Raw genomic sequence first — 18,997 nt, 5'->3', positions numbered from 1 at the left:
CTGCCCGGCTGAACGGAATCCGAATTTGCATATGCAAATTAGGGCCAGGGAGGGAAATAGATTGACTTTTTGTCACAAAACAAGGAAGAAAAAATTATTTTCCCTTCCCACCCCTAATTTGCATATGCAAATTCGGATTTGGTTCAGAATTCAGACAAATCTTTCACAAAGGATTCGGGGGTTCGGCCGAATCCAAAATGGTGGATTCGATGCATCCATAATATATACTGAAACGAACTATCCTTGTTGGAGGTGAGATGAAGAGGAAGTTCAGGTAAAGGAAAAGAACAACATGTGCTTGTGTTTTAATAAAAATATGGGTCTCCGTTTGGCATCTTTACATACTTATTTTATTGCATGCATATTATCTACATATGGGCCTCCGTGCCCAAATACCAAGGTCTATTCTCAATATATTTTCTCTCTCTGTTGGTATTAGGAAAAGTGGCATAAAGTGTAATGTTTAAAAGGGACAAGTAAGACAATATTAGACCAAGTGATTTGAATAAAAATGTACTTTTCAGATAGAGAATGTTTCTGTAATGTTCAGAAGCCACTTACCTGCGCCCATGCTCTGAGTGTTTTGCAATATTTTTTAATATTAAGGCAGCTGTTAAGCGGATGTGTTTTGTGATTGGTCCCTCTTTTTCATCCTTCACAAAAGAAATAAATATAATGAACACAATAAGAACAATTGCATTTTAGTAGTGCAGTCGTGAGAAGAGAAGAAGAGGGCTGGTGATCTGGGAGCTTACTGTACTTACTGTAAAGTCTCTAAAGACCAAATTTCTTGATCCCCGTCTCAGTGCCATGAGGGCAGCACTGGGATGGTTTACAATGGCCTTCTGAACTCTCGGGGTTGATGAAGCACCGGCAGAAGGTTGTCTGTGAGGAAAATTTTTAGATTTTAATACTTATTTTTAAGCAAAAATTTCATATCTTTTGTAAAGGGTTGTAATAAATTATAATGTAATACTAATTTACACATTTTCAGTGGTTTAAGTAATTCGTAGATCAATATATTTATATGTGCAACAGTCTGTGCCCTGATATTCTCTCCAGCAGTAATACTTGACTAACAAGAAATCGTAGTAAAAGCTACTGTACATTGGAGAAGCTGGAAGAAAAAGACTTAGCTAGAGAAGAGATGCATTCTGAAACATTGTTACAGTGAGGGTTTTTTGGAAGATAAGCAGAGACAGTCATGGAAAAAGCAAAAGAATCATGTTATGCCCAGTGACTGGTGATTAGTTGGCAGTGTATTGGGAGGAAGGCAAGTATTGCTTTAGCGCGGAGTGACTGCTTTGAACTTAACGAGTCTGCATTGAATAAAGATATCATTTTAAATCAAATCTACTGTTGGGGAGTAAAGACTGAGTAATTTGGGAACAATTTCATGGCTAAGTCTCTGTGTTGAACAACAAAGGATTTGAAGTATAGCGGTCGCAACATATACAAAGCGCACGGAAACTGTAATTAGGGACATATTAAAGGGGACATGTCACCCTAAGAAATAATTCCAAATTCTTTACTATCATGTTAGTTGAGCAAAATAAACTTTACATACACTATATTTCTTATTTAAATGTGGTTTCCTTCAGTCTTGGAAGTATACAATCACAGAAAGCAGTCAGCAGCCATTTTGTGGACACTGTTATTAAAGCAAATTGTGTATCACCTCAAAATCTTGCGTATGCACCAAAATGAGGGACCTAATACCCATGCACAGTGCCCTACATAATTATAGAGCCTGAGTAGAGAAGGGGAAATATGAGGAGTGCAGTGAATTGCTGAATGGAAAGTGAAAGTAATTGACTGCCCCATAGAGGCAGGGCAGACAATATTTGATTGACAGCTCAGCTATTTCAACACCTTTATAACAGGTATGGATGTTTTAATGGAAAAAATTGTGTGTTCCATATTTAATTTGCAACGGTCTTTCATTATGCAGCTTTTTATGTGTAGGTGACAGGTCCACTTTAAGAAATCAGTTGGTGCAGAGAAATTAAATTAGCCTATGTATTTGAGACCAATGTGGAACACCCTTCAGTTGTTTTTAATGGTGCAATGAAATAGCAATATAAATGTACAAATCAGTTTCTAACATGGGTAATAAATTTATGGTATTAATGAATTGGTGAATTGATGAAATTGTGAAATAAAATGTATTTTATTTGAGCTGGGTGTGGACAGCAGGTGATTGGCCTAGATGACAATTAATATTAATTAAGGGTACAAACTCAGGTTAGCAAAGAGACACTTTTGAGACAACTTTCTATACCAGAGCTGTCCAACTGGTGGCCCGCAGCAAACCCCCCCACCCCTTGTGTGGCACCACATGAAAGTCTGTCTGCTGTGATTCCTTACATTGTGTAAGATTTAAAAGGTATCAGTACTGAGATAAACTGGACCCTGCATTGTTTACACCTCAAATTCAGACTGTAAACTCCTGCATTGTTCACACTTGTTATACCTCTATTGTTCACACCCATCAAGCTCGGTATTGTTTCACCTCAGACCCAGACTGAAACTGCCCACATTGTTCACCTGTTCACAGCTCAGACAAACTGCTGGGGGGGGCACCAGCACTATGTCACTGTCCTGATAGGTTTCCCTGTCTCCTGCTCTATTCTGCCTGCCCTATGCTCCCTGTGTGTGTCATACTCTGCCTGCCCTACTCTTTACCCTGTAAGATGTGACATTGGTAGGAGTTATTCTGTGGTTTGTTAGCATTTGGAAATTGTTGTAGGGGCCACTAAGATGTGTAATCATGTGCTGGGGGGGGGGGTGCAGTGTTTTCCACAGGAGGTGGTACATGGATTTCAGGGTATGTTTATGGTTTATTTAAGGGTATGACTTACATTTCTTACATATGAGTGATATCCCTGTGGGCATGGCCTTAAAAGTTCTTGAGATAACATGGGTGTAGTTTACATGGGTGTGGTAAACACTGGCTTCCATTATCGGCCATCCACAAAATAGGTCCCTCAGTACTACAGAAGTTGGACAGCACTGTTCTACACTATACGAAAAGCCTCAGCACCCCTCTAATATAAGGTTGAAGTATACCCAAGTTAAAATGTAGAACTGTTGCTGTCTCAAACAATTTGTATTAGTTATGTGGTTGTGCCTTACTTATTGGAAGGTTTTTGTTGTCCTTGCTCCTCTTGTTTTAGTCCGGCTAGCAGAGCTTCTCTTGAGCAGTGCTTGTCCTGTAGACACATTTCAATTACAACATAAACCAACAGGTCACCAAATATAACCAAACTAAGATGATAGAAAGCAATAATAATAATAAGAATAAAAAACACATGCATAAAAGGTATATTAAGTTGTTTTCCTATTACAAACCCTTAATGTTTGTATGATCCCTAAAAGTTTTTTGGTCATTACATAAACTCTAGTATAATTTCAATCACTCAAATTGAATTTAGTTAGGTCAAGATTTGCACATTCCAACTAGAGGAACGGAATGGGTTTACCTGTAAGTGGGTGATGAATGAAAACCTCTGTCGCTGAAAAGGTTCACAGCCTTCCCACATACACTGCCCAGGATATACATCTTTACCTCCATGTTCTGTTGCAGCATGGTAGAAAACCTGGGACGGCGTTTCAAACCATCTTTTAGAAGAGAGGAAAAACCAAAACGGATTAATGTTGTGAGACAAACATGTGGCTGGTCATGGTAAATATGAGCCATATCATTAGCAGAAATAATCCATTAAATAACTACACATGCTCAAAGAAATACCCACAAATCAAAATTATTTTGTTGCTATGTTTGTTAAGAATACCTCTGTACTAGGCCCAATTCAAGCAAATATAGTGGCCCAATTTATAAGGATGGACCCAAATTAAAATAAAGTGTTTAACAAAATCCAAAAAGCACCTACTTTTTGCATGATTGCCACAAGCACATGAAATTCTGTCCTGGTTTCTTTACTTGCTCCACATGATGAATGGATGTGGTTACCGGAAATGGAGACAGTTGAGAAGTGACAAGGTGGCCTTGCACTTGCAATGCTGGCAGAGTTGTTACAGGAGTGCTCTAAAGGGGAAAAAAATACTCAATGGGATGTCACTCGAACAAAAACAAACACATCATAGCATGATATTTGCAACAGCTACATTTTAAACCTAAATAAAAACCAAATAACAAAAAGCTCAGGTATACAAGTCATATTGTGAATTATGTTGTATAATGTAAATACAGATTTGTTAAGACAATGATCTTTAAGTTGATTCATATAGGAGACCAACTTTAAAAGGAATCTAAAAAAATGTGAATGCTTCTCTGAGCACTTTTGCTCTATTTTTTAATAATTCTTATTGGAGTGAGCAGCTCTCAGTGTTAGTGACTATTGCCAACATGCAGGAGGACTGACAGAAAGAAAACTGATGAGCTTGAAGCCTGGTATTGGCAATGTATTGAAAATAGGGATGCACCGAATCTAATATTTTGGATTCAACTGAATCCTTCGAGAAATTAGGCCGAATAATGAACCAAATTCTAATTTGCATATGCAAATTAGGGGTGGGAAGGGGAAACCATTTTTCCTTGTTTTGTGATTTCACGTGATTTCTCTCCCCGCCCCTAATTTGCATATGCAAATTAGGATTCGGGTTTGGCCGGGCTAAAGGATTCGGCTGAATCCTGCTGAAAAAGGCCGAATCCCGAACCGAATCTTGGATCGGTGCATCCCCAATTAAAAAAAACTCCTCTTTTCTGCCATTTCCCAAGGAATGCATTCTGGAATGATTTACTGGTATATAGGCATCCACAAGGAGGAATATTTATACATACAGTATATATATGTATACTGCTTCCAAAAAAATCCAATTAGTGTTTTCACCTCTGACCGCTGAATGCAGTAAACCGTTTCAGACAAAGCAACTATAAAAGGTATATTCTTATTAGGGATGCACCGAATCCACTATTTTGGATTCGGCCGAACCCCCGAATCCTTCGCAAAGAATTCGGCCAAATACCGAATCCGAACCCTAATTTGCATATGCAAATTAGGGGTGGGAAGGGGAATTTTTTTTTTACTTCCTTGTTTTGTGACAAAAAGTCACGTGATTTCCCTCTCCACCCCTAATTTGCATATGCAAATTAGGATTCGGATTGGCCAGGCACAAGGATTCGGCCGAATCCGAATCCTGCTGAAAAAGGCCGAATCCCGAACCGAATCATGGATTCGGTGCATCCCTAATTCTTATTCACCTCAATAAACTGGCATGATAATCTGCAAGTGACTGGTTGGTGGGAGTATCTGCAGCAGCCACATGGCAGATCATGCTTTTGTGTAGATAAGTGGTAAAATTGCTGACAATGTAGCATAAAGTAGCAGTAAAGTAAAATAGCATTTCACACGGAGCTCTGCTGGAAGAATTTGTGTATAGCAAAAACGATAAAGGAATGAAAAGAGATTATAACAATGAAGAGTTGATGGATCAATTACAGGGGCCAAGAAATTGCAGAGTGAGAAAGAAGACTAGAAAGTAAAGCATTGGATACAGGGCCACGTGCAATCAATGATACTTGCATACATATTAACATATATTTACATTAACTGAATTCATTTGGGCTCTATAAAATGACCCAGCAGTTAAAAGGGAACTTATACTCAAGAAACTTTCCAAATATAATCAATTAAATATTCTGCATTGTTTCTGAAATAATCAAGTTAATGATCATGATTCCTCCATCTGTTTCTCTTCATTCTGTCTTCATGCAGCAGTTGTGTGTCAGATATTCAGTATTCAGATATGACAGTTAGATCCAATATATATTATAGGGGGACTCTCTTTCCTAGCAGATGTATTAGTGCTCACTTAAATCACTGATTCCTGCACAAACAAATTACAACAAAATAACTGCCTTTTGCTCAAGTCGTTCATGCAGTGAGACATGATGTCTGGTGATATTAATAGAATGAGCTCTAACACATTTTCTAGGCAAAAGGAGCCCCCTATAAGATATATTGGATCTTACTGTCAATGATTATCTGACACCCAACTCCTGCATGAAGAGAGAATGAAGAGAAACAGATGCTGAGAGAGGGATAGTGAAGATAAACTTGATTATTTCAAAAACGCTATCGAATTTTTCATGGATTGTAGTTAGAAAATTTCTTATTTCAGCATGATTAAGCTTATATTAAATTTTCATTTTTGTGATAGCTCCCCCTTTAAACTCATGTTAGCACATCCATAAGAACATTATTCTCTAAGCAAATCAACAGACCACATTTCTGAAAGCACCAATGGCCGTCTATACAATAGCTTCAGCAACTGTAACCAAGCAGTCTATAACCTGAACTAAATCGACATGGTACGGACTACATTATAGATACTGTATATGCAGAGATCCAAACTGTCGTTGCTGCTGAACAACCTTCCGTGACAAGTTACTCAATCATTAGGTTATGAATTTTCAGAAAAGCTTAAAAAAAAAATAAAAGCTCATGAAATGCTTATAGACAGCATGTGCTCATGGATAAAATCTCTTCCATAAGCCACACCTAAACACTCTTTCAGGCACGGAGATTTCTTAAAGGACATGTCAAGCCAAAAAATTATTTTTGCCTAATAAAAGAAAACACTACTATTAGCAACTTTCCAATATGAATTTATTAAACATTGTTACCGTATATACTCGAGTATAAGCAGAGTTTTTCAGCACCCAAAATGTGCTGAAAAAGTCTACCTCGGCTTATACTCAAGTCATATCTGCAAAAAGAAAAAATGTGCTATCATGTAATACCGTTGGTATAAGTCGGATGGTTGATACAATTGGATCAACTCACATTCAATTAGAAAGGTAGCGTTCGTATATGTATGTATACTGGGGATCTCCTCCGTAGTTGTGCAGAGCATGCAGCTGTACGATCGCTCTGTGCACCTATCGGGTCCTGAAGTTTTTGTGCATTTAGCGTATGGAATTTAAGTAATCAGAGACTGAAAGTGCGGGGAAAGAAACTCCACAAGGCAGACAACCCCCTCCCCGTTAAGAAGGAGCAGCAGCCTTCACACACTGAACACACTGAGCCACAGAAACTGCAGGACCCAGGATTCAGCTGTACAAAGCGATCATAAATCTGCACACCCGAGATTTATTTGTATAGAGCGATGGTAAAGCTGCATATCCTGTAAGAACAAGCCCAGTGCAGGCCGGCTGATGGGCTTGTCTGTACTTCACTATGCACAGTTTTTTTCCATTAGGAACAACCACGGAGGAGATCTCCAGTAGCCTCCACACGCTAAATGCACAGAAACTTCAGGACCCGATAGTTGCACAGAGCAATCGTACAGCTGCATACGCTGCACAACTACGGAGGAGATCCCCAGTATACATACATATACAAACGCTACCTTTCTAATTGAATGTGGGTAGATCCAATTGTATCAACCATCTGACTGATACCAAAGGTATTACATGATAGCACATTTTTTCTTTTTGCATATATAAAGAAGGGCAAGAGCGCATCGCCACTCTATATCCTATATTTATCCCCAGGGACTAGTGGGTCCCACGATTTAAGTGGGTGCTGCCATACCGATTCCAACAACACAAAGCGCAGAGTCTATCTAAATACCAATACTTGAAGAAAGCATTTTAGGTCTTCAGCAGAACACACGCTCCTGCATAAAGATGAACCACCCCTTTAACCTATCCCTCTAACCCAGCTAAACAGACCGTGGAGGTGAGTGTATGTGGAGTGAACTTGCTGTAACTTTCCTGTCACATCTGGTTCAACCTCAGTCTCTCCAGCCCTCCTTCAGCTTCAGCCCCCACTGTGCTCAGCTCAGTACTCACAGTCTGGGCCTGGATCAAAATGAGCTCCAAAGTTGCCTGGGTTGGCAAGACCACAGATGCTGCAGCAGCTCAATGCAAGCAGAACACACACTCCTGCGTGAGTGAGAAGTGAGGGATAAAGAGGGAGGACCAAGTCATGAGGGGGGAGATTACAACAATAAGTGCGGGCAGCACGGAGGTGTGACTGCAGCCTCTTCGGATCAGTGAGTAAGAGGCTATTTCTGCGTGCGTTCTGCTGAAGATGTCCTAAAATGCATTTCTCACCCTAGGCTTATACTCAAATCAATAAATTTTCCCAGTGTTTGTAGGTAAAATTAGGTACCTCGGCTTATACTCAGGACGGCTTATAATCGAGTATATACGGGTAGTTCTATAAAAGTTATTTGTAAACGTAATTGCTATTGAAAGCAGCATTTGCTTAAAGGGATACTGTCATGGGGAAAAAAAAATGTTTTCAAAATGAATCGGTTAATAAAAGAGCAAACTGATTTTTTTATTTTCAATTTTGAAATCTGACATGGGGCTAGACATATTGTCAATTTCCCAGCTGCCCCAAGTCATGTGGCTTGTGCTCTGATAAACTTCAATCACGCTTTACTGCTGTATTGCAAGTTGGAGTAATATCACCCCCCCCCCCCCCCCCAGCAGCCAAACAAAAGAACAATGGGAAGGTAACCAGATAACAGCTCCCTAACACAAGATAACAGCTGCCTGGTATTCCCACTGAGACACATTCAGTTACATTGAGAAGGAAAAACAGCAGCCTGCCAGAAAGCATTTCTCTTCTTAAGTGCCGGCACAAGTCACATGACCAGGGGCAGCTGGGAAATTGACAAAATGTCTAGCCCCATGTCAGATTTCAAAATTGAATATAAAAAAATCAGTTTGCTCTTTTGAGAAATGGATTTCATTGCAGAATTCTGCTGGAGCAGCACTATTAACTGATTAATTTTGAAATTTTTTTTCCCCCCATGATAGTATCCCAACTCCTGGTTGTTACTTTTTAAATAATGTTGCAAATGTCAGTCTCCTCCAGCAAGACAGGTCTGTTAATCTATTGCTTCATGTTACATTGATTCACCAGGTTAGAGAATAGAAAGGGACAAACACTGCTTTCAGTAGCAATACATACACAAATAACCATAAAAAATGTGTAATGAATGTATATTGCAAAGTTGTTTAGAATTATGTTTTCTTTTATTAGAACATTTTTTAGGGGGATGACATCCTTTAAAACATTCTTGTTTGAATATAATATAGGGATGCACCGAATCCAGGATTTGGTTCGGGATTCGGCCTTTTTCAGCAGGATTCGGCCGAATCCAATGCTAATTTGCATATGCAAATTAGGGGCAGGGAGGGAAAGCGCATGACTTTTAGTCACAAAACAAGGAAGTAAAAAATGTTTTCCCCTTCCCAACACTAATTGCATATGCAAATTAGGATTCGGATCGGTATTTGTCCGAATCTTTCGCGAAGGATTCAGGGGTTCGGACGAATCCAGAATAGTGGATTCAGTGCATCCCTAATATCATACACAAAACCATTCACCATTCTGTGAATTAAAGGGCAACTATCATGAAATTAAAACGCAATTTATGTGATTTTTTTATTTTGTAGCTTAATGAAGATAATGAATTTGCTTTAGTGCATCCACAGCTAGTTACAACTTCTTACTACTGGAAGGCTGCCAAAATCACTGTTATCGACTTGATTATTTGATAGACAAGTTACTCAACCAATATTTACAGCACTTCTGACAATCCTCTCTCTTGTTTTATCGATTGCCTGTGGAGTTTCCTTGTGACATCATCAGTAAGCACTTGTATGTGTTATGAAAATCACGCATGGTACTGGTTTTCCTCAAACAGGATCCTGCATGGTAGTTATGCTGCATGTAAAAGGAGAAAAACACACAGATGCTGTTTCACTAAAGATGCACAATCATGTTCCGGTGTGGTTATTTCTTCACTGTGCCCTGTGTGATGTTCAGAACACATACAACCGCTTACTGATGACGTCACAAGGAAACTCAAAAGTCAATGGATAAAACAAGAGAGAGGTTTTGTCCGTACAAGTGCTGTAACAATTTGGTTGATCAACTTGTCTATATCAAATTATCAGGTCAGCAACAATGAATTTGCCAGTAGTAAGAACAGAAAGTTGGAGCTAGCTATGGATGCAGTGACACTAATAAATTATTTCCAAAAAAGGTACAAAATAAAAACAACATATTTAAGAAAATATTCATTTCACATAAACTATGTATATACTGCATTTTAATTTCATGATAGTTCCTCTTCAAAAGTGCATGTGTAACATGAAAAACAACAGTTAAATACGCAAATAATCCCCTTACTCCTTTGAAAGGCTTATACGGCATGTGCAGGGAATGCCAGTGGTCATAAAGGAGATTAAGGCCTATGTTCAACTGACAGGGTTCAAGTGAACCTCTCTAAATTTCAAGCTGCTCTTATGTTCTCACTATTCCAGAAATATTTCAAATATCTTCGATGGGATGTGTGCTCCAAAAAAATTTCAGTTCAGTACTTTTGCAATTTAGTCTTTAAAAATGTTTTAACAGTAATACCATTATATTGCTAATATCTGACTGTTGGCAAAATAGTGTAGTTAATTAAATATGTAGCATGAAATAAAATCACCGGCAGCCAAATCTGGGATACTGTCATTTCAAGTGATCTGTGTGATATTTGCCAGACAGCAGAGTACTGGGCATAGTTTGTTACCTAAGCAAGCCCATAATTCATCAAGAAAGAATTGAATAGGTAGGTTTTATAAACAAATTCTCAGTTGGATAGCACTTCCGGCTTTCACTAGGCTATTACACTTGCCTATTGACTTGCCTGCGTTTTTTTTTTTTTTTTTTTTTTACAAAAATCAATCTCAAAGCCCAACATTTCAGAGAACAATATGTTATACGTATATAGTTTGTCAAGGATCTGACGTTCCTAATTATATGCATACAAACTTTATAGACATCTAAGCCCTGTGCTTCAATTCATTTTCTCATTCCATTGCACCACATTTTGTACTATACGCATAAAACAAAATGTACAAATAACTAAAATTTCTTGAGTTCTATACATAAACACTATACCATAACACTATTTCATAAAAGGCAAAGCAAATACAAACAATAAATACTAGACTTACCTGTGCAACCATAGTCTGTACAAATGTATGTGGATGCTGCTGTTTTTGGTGAACAGCACTTTCTATTGCTACTTTAGCCACAGTGCTCGGATCAACTCCGGCAGGCACAGCGACCATTGTTGCGCTGCAGCCAGCATTGTTGGGATCACTGATTGTAACAATCCTCACTCCCACTTTATTTGGAATAACTGGGACAGCCTCATTATCCTCTGCAGGCCTTTTAACAGTCTTGCAATCTGTTGTGCCATTTGTAGACCGGGTGTCGGCAGAAAGAACAGACTGAGAAACTCGGTGCCCTGTGTGGGGAAATGCAATAACTTGATGACCTGGTAGAACAGAAGCTGTGGATTGAGTTGAAACAACTACAGATGGACGTTGCTGAGGCACATCTGAATTCAGACTTGAAACTATAGGTCCATTGGGTAAATCTGTTGAATTACAGCGTATCTGGATTGCTAAATTTGAAGCATCCTGGGCTCTATTGGTTACTACAGGTCCATTCGAAAGTCTTTCTACTTGTTCACCTTTGGCAGTTACTAGTTGAGAAGAATCCAAAAGTTCCTGTTGCTCCACTGGTGATATGTCACCATTTCCTACGTGATTGGAAGCTTTGTGATTTGGAATGTTTTTACTCAATTGAGAACCGTCTGCCTTATCAAAATCACAAATCCCATTGACCTGTGGTTTTTTTAAATCATTTTTTGTCTCCTGTGTATTGGTCAGCTCAGAGTTCTGCTTTCCAGAAATGCCATTTTCCCCCAATTCCATAGATGACCCATTTGTGACCAGTGAATTTGAACTGGCCTCCTTTTGAATTTTCCCTGAGTTTGAAGGAGGTAGACTTGAGTCATACTTTTTTCCATTCATAATATTTCCTATTTGCACTTCATTTTCATTAGTTTCCCCATTGCTGGTGTTTGCAGAAGCTTTTGGACAAGAAGGATTTTCCATAACTTCAATTTTACGTTCATGGACATGTAGTCCTGTTGCTTCCTTTGCTTCCTCCTCCTTTTGGCAAATTATCTTGTCACCTTTAAATGGTGGAGAAGCAGCAGACCCTGGTAAATGGCCTGCTGGTTGTGTGAGGGTAGCAGGAAATGTTTGTACCTGAAGCCCAACTTCAGTTTGTGTCCCACTCATTGGTGCAATAATCTGAGGTGTAGTTGCCTGGCTTACCGTTGCTGTAGCAAAACTAGTATTTGGCACAACAGTTATAGTAACTTGATTGCCAGTAGTTCCTTGGAAAATTGTTGCTGGGGAATTTGAAATCAACTGTCCTGGCAAGATCTGCAAATTGGAGATCGGAACAGTTTGTACCGCAGACTGATTCGGCATTGCACTTTGGACCAATTGCACATTTTGTTGGCCAACCAGTATTTGCTGAGGTGTTGGCTGCCCTTGCACTCCAAAGGAAGGTGCTTGATTATTGGCTACTTGATATACTAACTGTGGACTGGGTGCTCTTGCATTATTTGGGGGTGGTATCTGAGGTGCAGGAAGTATGAGCTTTCCACCAGGCGTTGAAGGTCCCCTTTTTGGAAGCAACAATTGTTTTATGAGACTCGATTCCCCTGGTGAGGGGTGTCCAACCCCAGAGGTTGTTTGCTGTTGTTGTTGAATCTGTACTTGTACCTGCTGAGGGAGTTGTTGTTGGGTCTGTGTTTGTGCCTGCTGCTGACTTTGTGCCTGCTGCTGTGGAGTGGTGATGGGAGGTGCTGGTGACAACTGCTGTCGTTTAACAGAAAGCATCTGGCTTACAGTAGGCGGAGGTCCTTGTGACACTGGCGTGGTTGGAGGAGAGGTCACTACAGGTGGGAGCTGGTTATTGGTAGTTGGCATGGGTGAAGATGAGGATGGGGATATACTAGGCTGCACAGGCAGCTGTACAGTTTGTCCGGTCTGAATTGCAGCTGGATTAGCAAGAACAATTTGGTGAATAGCTGGTGCATAAGCCTGACCGTGTTGAGCTGGTTGACTTACAATCACTACACTCTGCTGCTGTTGTTGCTGCTGTTGGAGAGTTTGCGGTACTACTGTTGATGAAACTTGTTGGGAACAGAGAGGTTTTGGAGCTATGTTCTGGAAGCCAATCCTAGAAGCTTGTGGATTTTGGACACCAGCTATAGTAAAAATCTGCCCAGGTGCAACCTGGAAATTCTGCACTGAAGTTGTTGTTACATATTGCTGGGGTGTAATAATGACAGTATCTTTTTGCTGGTTGGAAGCTGGACTTTGCTGAGATGTGACCTGTACAGGTTGGGATGATGTTGGAACTAATTGCTGACCTTGAGAAAGAGCTGATGAAACTTGTGGAATATTCTGCACTCTCCCAAATATGTGACCTTGTGGAACAGTTTGCTGAATAACTGCAACAGGCGTTCCTGATGTAATCTGACCAGGTACTACAGTATGCAATGCAGATTGTGGCTGAAGAATAGATGGATGGTGAAACAATGCCTGCGATCCTACTACAGTAACAGAGGATTGCTGTCCTACGCAACTGTGATTCTGAACAAGAGAAGCTTGTGTACAACCTCCCAAAGCAATGCTAACAGGGACTGATGTATGTGGGACAGACCCTTGTATTACAGTAGCCTTAACTTCACAAGAAATTGGAGTTTTATTATGTATTACAGTCACGGTTGTATTCTGTTGATGCTGGCCTTGACTTAAAGGATTCTGTGTCACAGTATGGACACCTTGTATAGGAAGAGACATCTGTGTTGCAGTTATAGTGGGACCTAGATTGGTTGCTTGTCCTCTCTGAAAATGGTTTGCTACTCCCTGTTGCACTCCTGTAAATATACAGAATTATTTATTAAATTCATTGAACCCTTCTAAAACTATACATATATATATATATATATATATATATATATATATATATATATATATATATATATATATATATATATATATATATACACACAAATGTATGTCATTTAGGAAAAAATGTCAGGTCAAATCACTAACTTTAGATCGCTTCTGAAAAAAAAATTAAGAAAATAATGTGTATGGGTTTAATCTAACTGGTATGTCAATTCAATATTTTTTTTTGGTTGGAGCCTGTTTTATCGTTTCCATTATAAGGAACCATGAGCTGCTCTTTTTTAACTGCATTTAAAATAAACAAAATTAACCTGATAAATTTGTTCCAGTGACATCCGAAACCACGTCAACCCGGACAACAGATGCTGGCTGGTGCTGTTGATAGAACATTTGAACAGGAAGTGGTATGGCCCTTTTTCTTACTCCAGCAACATGAATGTGGGCTTGCCCATTATTGTTTGGGTCTTCCACTCTTTTAATGTTATGGTTTGTAAATACAGACCTTAAAAAAAATGAGAAAAAATGTACAAATAAGATTTTTTTAAAAAAAATACATTTCTTTGCATTATTAGCAGATAATTTTCTCCTTTGAAATGCGTGTATATAGTGATTTACTACTTATTCACTGTCCTTGTTTCCCAACATATCAAGTATTTTCATACAAGGCAGCAGTTGGCTGAGTGCAAGAGAAGCAGAACGTTTGTCCTACTCTTGGCAATGAACAGAAACCTAGGGCAATTGGCAGTTTTAAGTACTTTAAAGAACACAGAAATACAAATATTATTCTGAAATAGTTTATACATATTACACATTAAAATGTGGAAAACACCATACCTAAGACATTTGTAAAAACCAGATGATGTTAATATACCACCACGAGCTAATTTGCTGCAGGTTGAGAGGTATTCAGAGTACATCTCCGATCGTGATAGTGAGCTGTCAGCGCAAACTTCAAAATGTGCATTTAACCTATAAAAGTTAGAAAGAAAGCTTTAAGAGAGGTTCAAGACACAACATAGTTCACTTAAAGATAATCATAGAGAGACTTTTTTTAATAAAATCATAGACTTTATATGGCAACTACTCTGAGTAAAATTATGTTACAGGTGTGGGATCCCTTATCTAGAAAGCTCTGAATTATAGCATAGAGTACATTTCAAAGGGATTCTGCATTGTGGAACTGCTTTCAGGCAGGCTATTGTTTCTCCTACTCTATGTAATTGGAGGAGTCGCAGTGCGACATGGATTTTTACTATCGAGTGCTGTTCTTATATCCACCAGGGAGCTATCTGGTTACCTTCCCATTGCTGTGCTGATGGGCTGCTGAGGGGGGGGGGGGGAGAATGGGCTACGGGCTAGTTTATGAAAATGATAGAGATGCATGGACACATTTTCTTTTTGTTTAACTTTGAATTGTGTCCTGAAAAAAAAAAATATTTTATGGATGGTAGCATAATCATGCTGTTAGCAGAAGATCACTTTGCTGTATATAGACAAGACACTGGAGGGTGTTATTTAATCTTCTTTTTTTACTTTATTAACTTAAGTAATTACTGACTGACATAACCTAGTGTTGCAAAGTCTGTTTTCCACAACACTCCCGGAATGCTTTTAGGCGAGGCCAATAAAACAAGTGTATTCATTTACATTTAGCAACCTTGAAGCTGCCTAGTTTTTCAATGTATTCAAATCTCTCTCTGCAAAGTGGAAATCCTGCATGGAACCTTTCGTTTTACACGATTTAGTATCAGCAAAAACAGACAGTACTATGTTAACCTTAAGGTAAATTATAAACAAATTGAAAATTCAGGGACAGACCCCTGCAATACTCTGCCAACAAAACTTGAATTAGAGTTCTCGAAGTGCAAACAGCATGTTATATTAAGACCAATATTTCTTAATTTACTATCAAGTGTTTTAGCAAAATCTAGAAGATCAAACACACTGCCACCAAAATGTCTAAACAATTTTCTGGTAAGAACTACTATCGGGCATACAATACTGTTGCTATGAACTTATAACACTGTGATTTGAAATGTATTCCATGTGAATCTTACATCAACAATTATCAGGCAAAGAATGGGATCCCTTTCTGAATAATTATGCCAAATGTAGAATTTGCTAATCTCCCAGAACAATCCAGGAATCAAACATTAAACACACTGGTTTGACAACAGAGCTATGCTCCTTTAATACCTTGTGACTTTTACAAGAAGTGGCTTAAAACCTCTGATTTCAACAACCAACAACCGGCGATACTCCATCTTGCTTCATTTATAATGTGAAGTATGTTTTAATTGTTACAGAAATGTGATTTTAATTTACTATTTCTGTTTGGCAATTATTTTGCATATAGTGCATGTAAGTGCTTTGTACTATACTCACCATTGACAACCAAATTTTTCACTGTCTATTTCTACAATTCCAGGAGGGGGTGCTGCATGCGCTGGAACGGGACGTGTAGCTATGGAGAAGCATTTCAAAATTTACTGATGGTAATCAAAATTTATAAAACAGTCAATATATATTTATGTTAAAGTAAACACACCTTGACTATGCGACTGCAAATTTGCATATTTAAAAAATGCATAATAAAACATATGCTCCTCATTTTGATGAATTATTTAATGGCTAACACAAACAAACATATAATAGGAAAAAAAGTAATTATATAATTTTAATCTGTCACAATGATTCAACATGTAATTTACGTGGCAATTCAATGATGAAAATTATATTGCACGTTTTAACCTTAAATTTAGCAGTAATCAACCAACCTGGAACAGAGCCAGCATTAACTGGAGAAGGAACATGCTCAACTGTTTGAGGGCGAATTTCAGAAACAACTTGGTTGTTGGAACTCTGATGTTCAATAAGCTTAACTGCTGTAAGTGCATCGGGCCCAAACATCTGTATGTCCATAGAAATCAGACACACCAAAGTATCTAAACATGTTCAATGAAAACAAATGACATCTGAATTAGAACAAGCTGAATAACACATTTCAGTTTTATTACTGTTAAACATAAAGTGGCTTGAGGTTTGCTTATACTTTTTAAGGAGAAGCAAAGGCCTATTTAATTGGAGATGCCAAAAGCTAGGCACCCCCAAGTGATCATATATACTAAACTTACACCCTGGGCTGGTGCTCCTATCAGCAAAAAGCTGCACCAGTCTGGGGTTCTTCCAGCAAGCACCACGGAACGATCGGCTTCCTTCAAATTTCCAGGGCAGACGCACACGAGTAGAATGAAATAGCCAATTTTTTTTGTTAAAGTTTGTCTTTTTGCACTACTGTGCATGCTCACCCATGCTAAGGAAGAAGATGCCCGGAAGCAGATTGCTTTGTGGTACTCGATGGGCTGGTGCAGTTTTCTTCTGATAGGAGCACCAGCCCGTGGTTAGAGGCAAGTATATAAAATCACTTGGGGGTACTTAACTTTTGGCACCCCCAAGTAAACAGAGACTTTGCTTCTACTTTAACATTTAAATAATGAAAAAAACGTATTTACTTTGTAAAATTGGATATATAGAAAATATGACTTCTTGTATGCCAATTACCTGTGGCAACATATAAATGTTTTTGGATCAGCATAGAACATTTTTACCCTTTTTGCTGTTGGTTGCCAGCATTAAGCACCAGTAAAAAAAAAAAAAAAAAAAAAAGCTTGTGATTTATAAGCATCTTTAGATCAGCCATTTCTACATGAGCATTTTTAAATCCTGCTAGCCAAGAATACAGCACTACACTGTAGTATGAGCTTTGCATGCTTTTACAGTTTCAATTTACATTACAAATTTACTTGTTTGGTTTGAGAATCATACAGGACAGTGCTAACTCTGAACCTAAAAGTTTACAGGTACCTTTGTAAAGGCTATGGATAGACTTAGTGACTTGTTTCTTTTCGAGATGTTTGTTTTTTAACGTTTAAGCCTTTTTTTGCTTGCCTCATTCAGTCCCTCTCTCAGCATCTGTTTCTCTTAATTATCTCCATGCAGGAGTTGGGTGTCAGATAATCATTGACAGTTAAATCCAATATATCTTATGGGGGCTACTTTTGCCTAGTAAATGTATTAGACATCATGTCCACAGACATCATGTCTCTCTACATGCAGAATTTGTGCAAAAGGCAGTTATTTTGTTAAGATTGGAATCAGCTACTTGAGTGAGCTCTAATTCATCTTCTAGGAAAGGAAGCCCCTCTATAAGATATATTGTATCTGTCAATGATTACCTGACAACCAACTGCTGCATGATAACAGAATGAAGAGAAACAGATGCTGAGAAAGGAATAGTGAAGCTAAACTTGATTATTTCAGAAATGAAGCAGAATTTTGGATTGACTGTATTTAGAAACTTTCTTATTTCAGTATGATGAAGCTTATTTTACATTTTTATTTTCGCAATAGCACCCCTTCAAAGAGATGACAGGGAATATTGAAGCCACGTAATAAAATAGCTATGACACTTTACAAAACAATGAAAATAAAAGCAAACCACTGGTTATATAACTGCAAGTATTACAGACAATGGCAATGCATAACTATTTTTTGGTATACCCAACTGGATAGAAGGAATATACCTGGACTATAACGATAGGAAGATTTTTGTACATACAGTTAAATCCTTTTCTCTCATCCTATATTGGGCGACACAGGCACCATGGGGATGAAGTTCCTGCAGCTTGGAGAGTGGACACTAAGATGTTAAAGTTGACTTCTCCTTCTGCTCTGGGCTTCATCCCCTGCCTCCTCCTACCGTCTCCAGTTTCTAACCGAAGAAGGAGTAAGCTAACCTAGTAACCCAAAACAGGGAGGAGTTTTCCCCCACCCTTAACCTAAGTTTATAACATACCAAAAAAACCAAAAAACAAAACCAAAACTCCGAACATGGAGATTGTAACCAACTGTGGTTGTAACTACATAAGTTCCATGAACTTTGAAGATTTATTGGTCTGTGTTTCTTTGTCTTAGGAGTTCAATATGGCTCTGTAGAATAAGTCTTTTTGTCCTGCAGGAATCCAGTATTATCCAGAAGTCTCCCTTCTGGAATCCAGCATTATCCCTAGGTATTCCATTGTCTGTGCTGGATTTAGATTGGATTTGTGGTAATTGACTTGCCACCCAATGTGAGTCAGAGTCTACAGGACCTGGGAAGTGTGATAGTGAGGGAGC

General features: G+C 38.6%; 1 protein-coding gene across 2 annotated transcripts in view; it reads right to left on the bottom strand.

Annotated features, from left to right (window-relative positions):
• arid2.S (AT-rich interaction domain 2 S homeolog) overlaps nucleotides 1–18,997 on the bottom strand; it is a 59,498-nt gene that overhangs the window by 3,045 nt on the left and 37,456 nt on the right. For both annotated transcript variants that reach the window (XM_018255907.2, XM_018255908.2), the window contains exons 11-20: nucleotides 16,600–16,767; nucleotides 16,208–16,286; nucleotides 14,657–14,791; nucleotides 14,134–14,324; nucleotides 10,994–13,788; nucleotides 3,894–4,048; nucleotides 3,483–3,621; nucleotides 3,136–3,212; nucleotides 765–885; nucleotides 562–653 (exon numbers count right to left, since the gene is read on the bottom strand). In XM_018255907.2, the coding sequence (XP_018111396.1) occupies nucleotides 562–653; nucleotides 765–885; nucleotides 3,136–3,212; nucleotides 3,483–3,621; nucleotides 3,894–4,048; nucleotides 10,994–13,788; nucleotides 14,134–14,324; nucleotides 14,657–14,791; nucleotides 16,208–16,286; nucleotides 16,600–16,767 (3,952 nt within the window). The remainder of the gene's footprint in view (nucleotides 1–561; nucleotides 654–764; nucleotides 886–3,135; nucleotides 3,213–3,482; nucleotides 3,622–3,893; nucleotides 4,049–10,993; nucleotides 13,789–14,133; nucleotides 14,325–14,656; nucleotides 14,792–16,207; nucleotides 16,287–16,599; nucleotides 16,768–18,997) is intronic.

This window comes from Xenopus laevis, chromosome 3S (assembly GCF_017654675.1).
Source record: "Xenopus laevis strain J_2021 chromosome 3S, Xenopus_laevis_v10.1, whole genome shotgun sequence".
Lineage (NCBI taxonomy): Eukaryota > Metazoa > Chordata > Amphibia > Anura > Pipidae > Xenopus > Xenopus laevis.
Note: the sequence above shows the minus strand (reverse complement) of the source record. Positions and strands in the feature narration are given on the sequence as shown.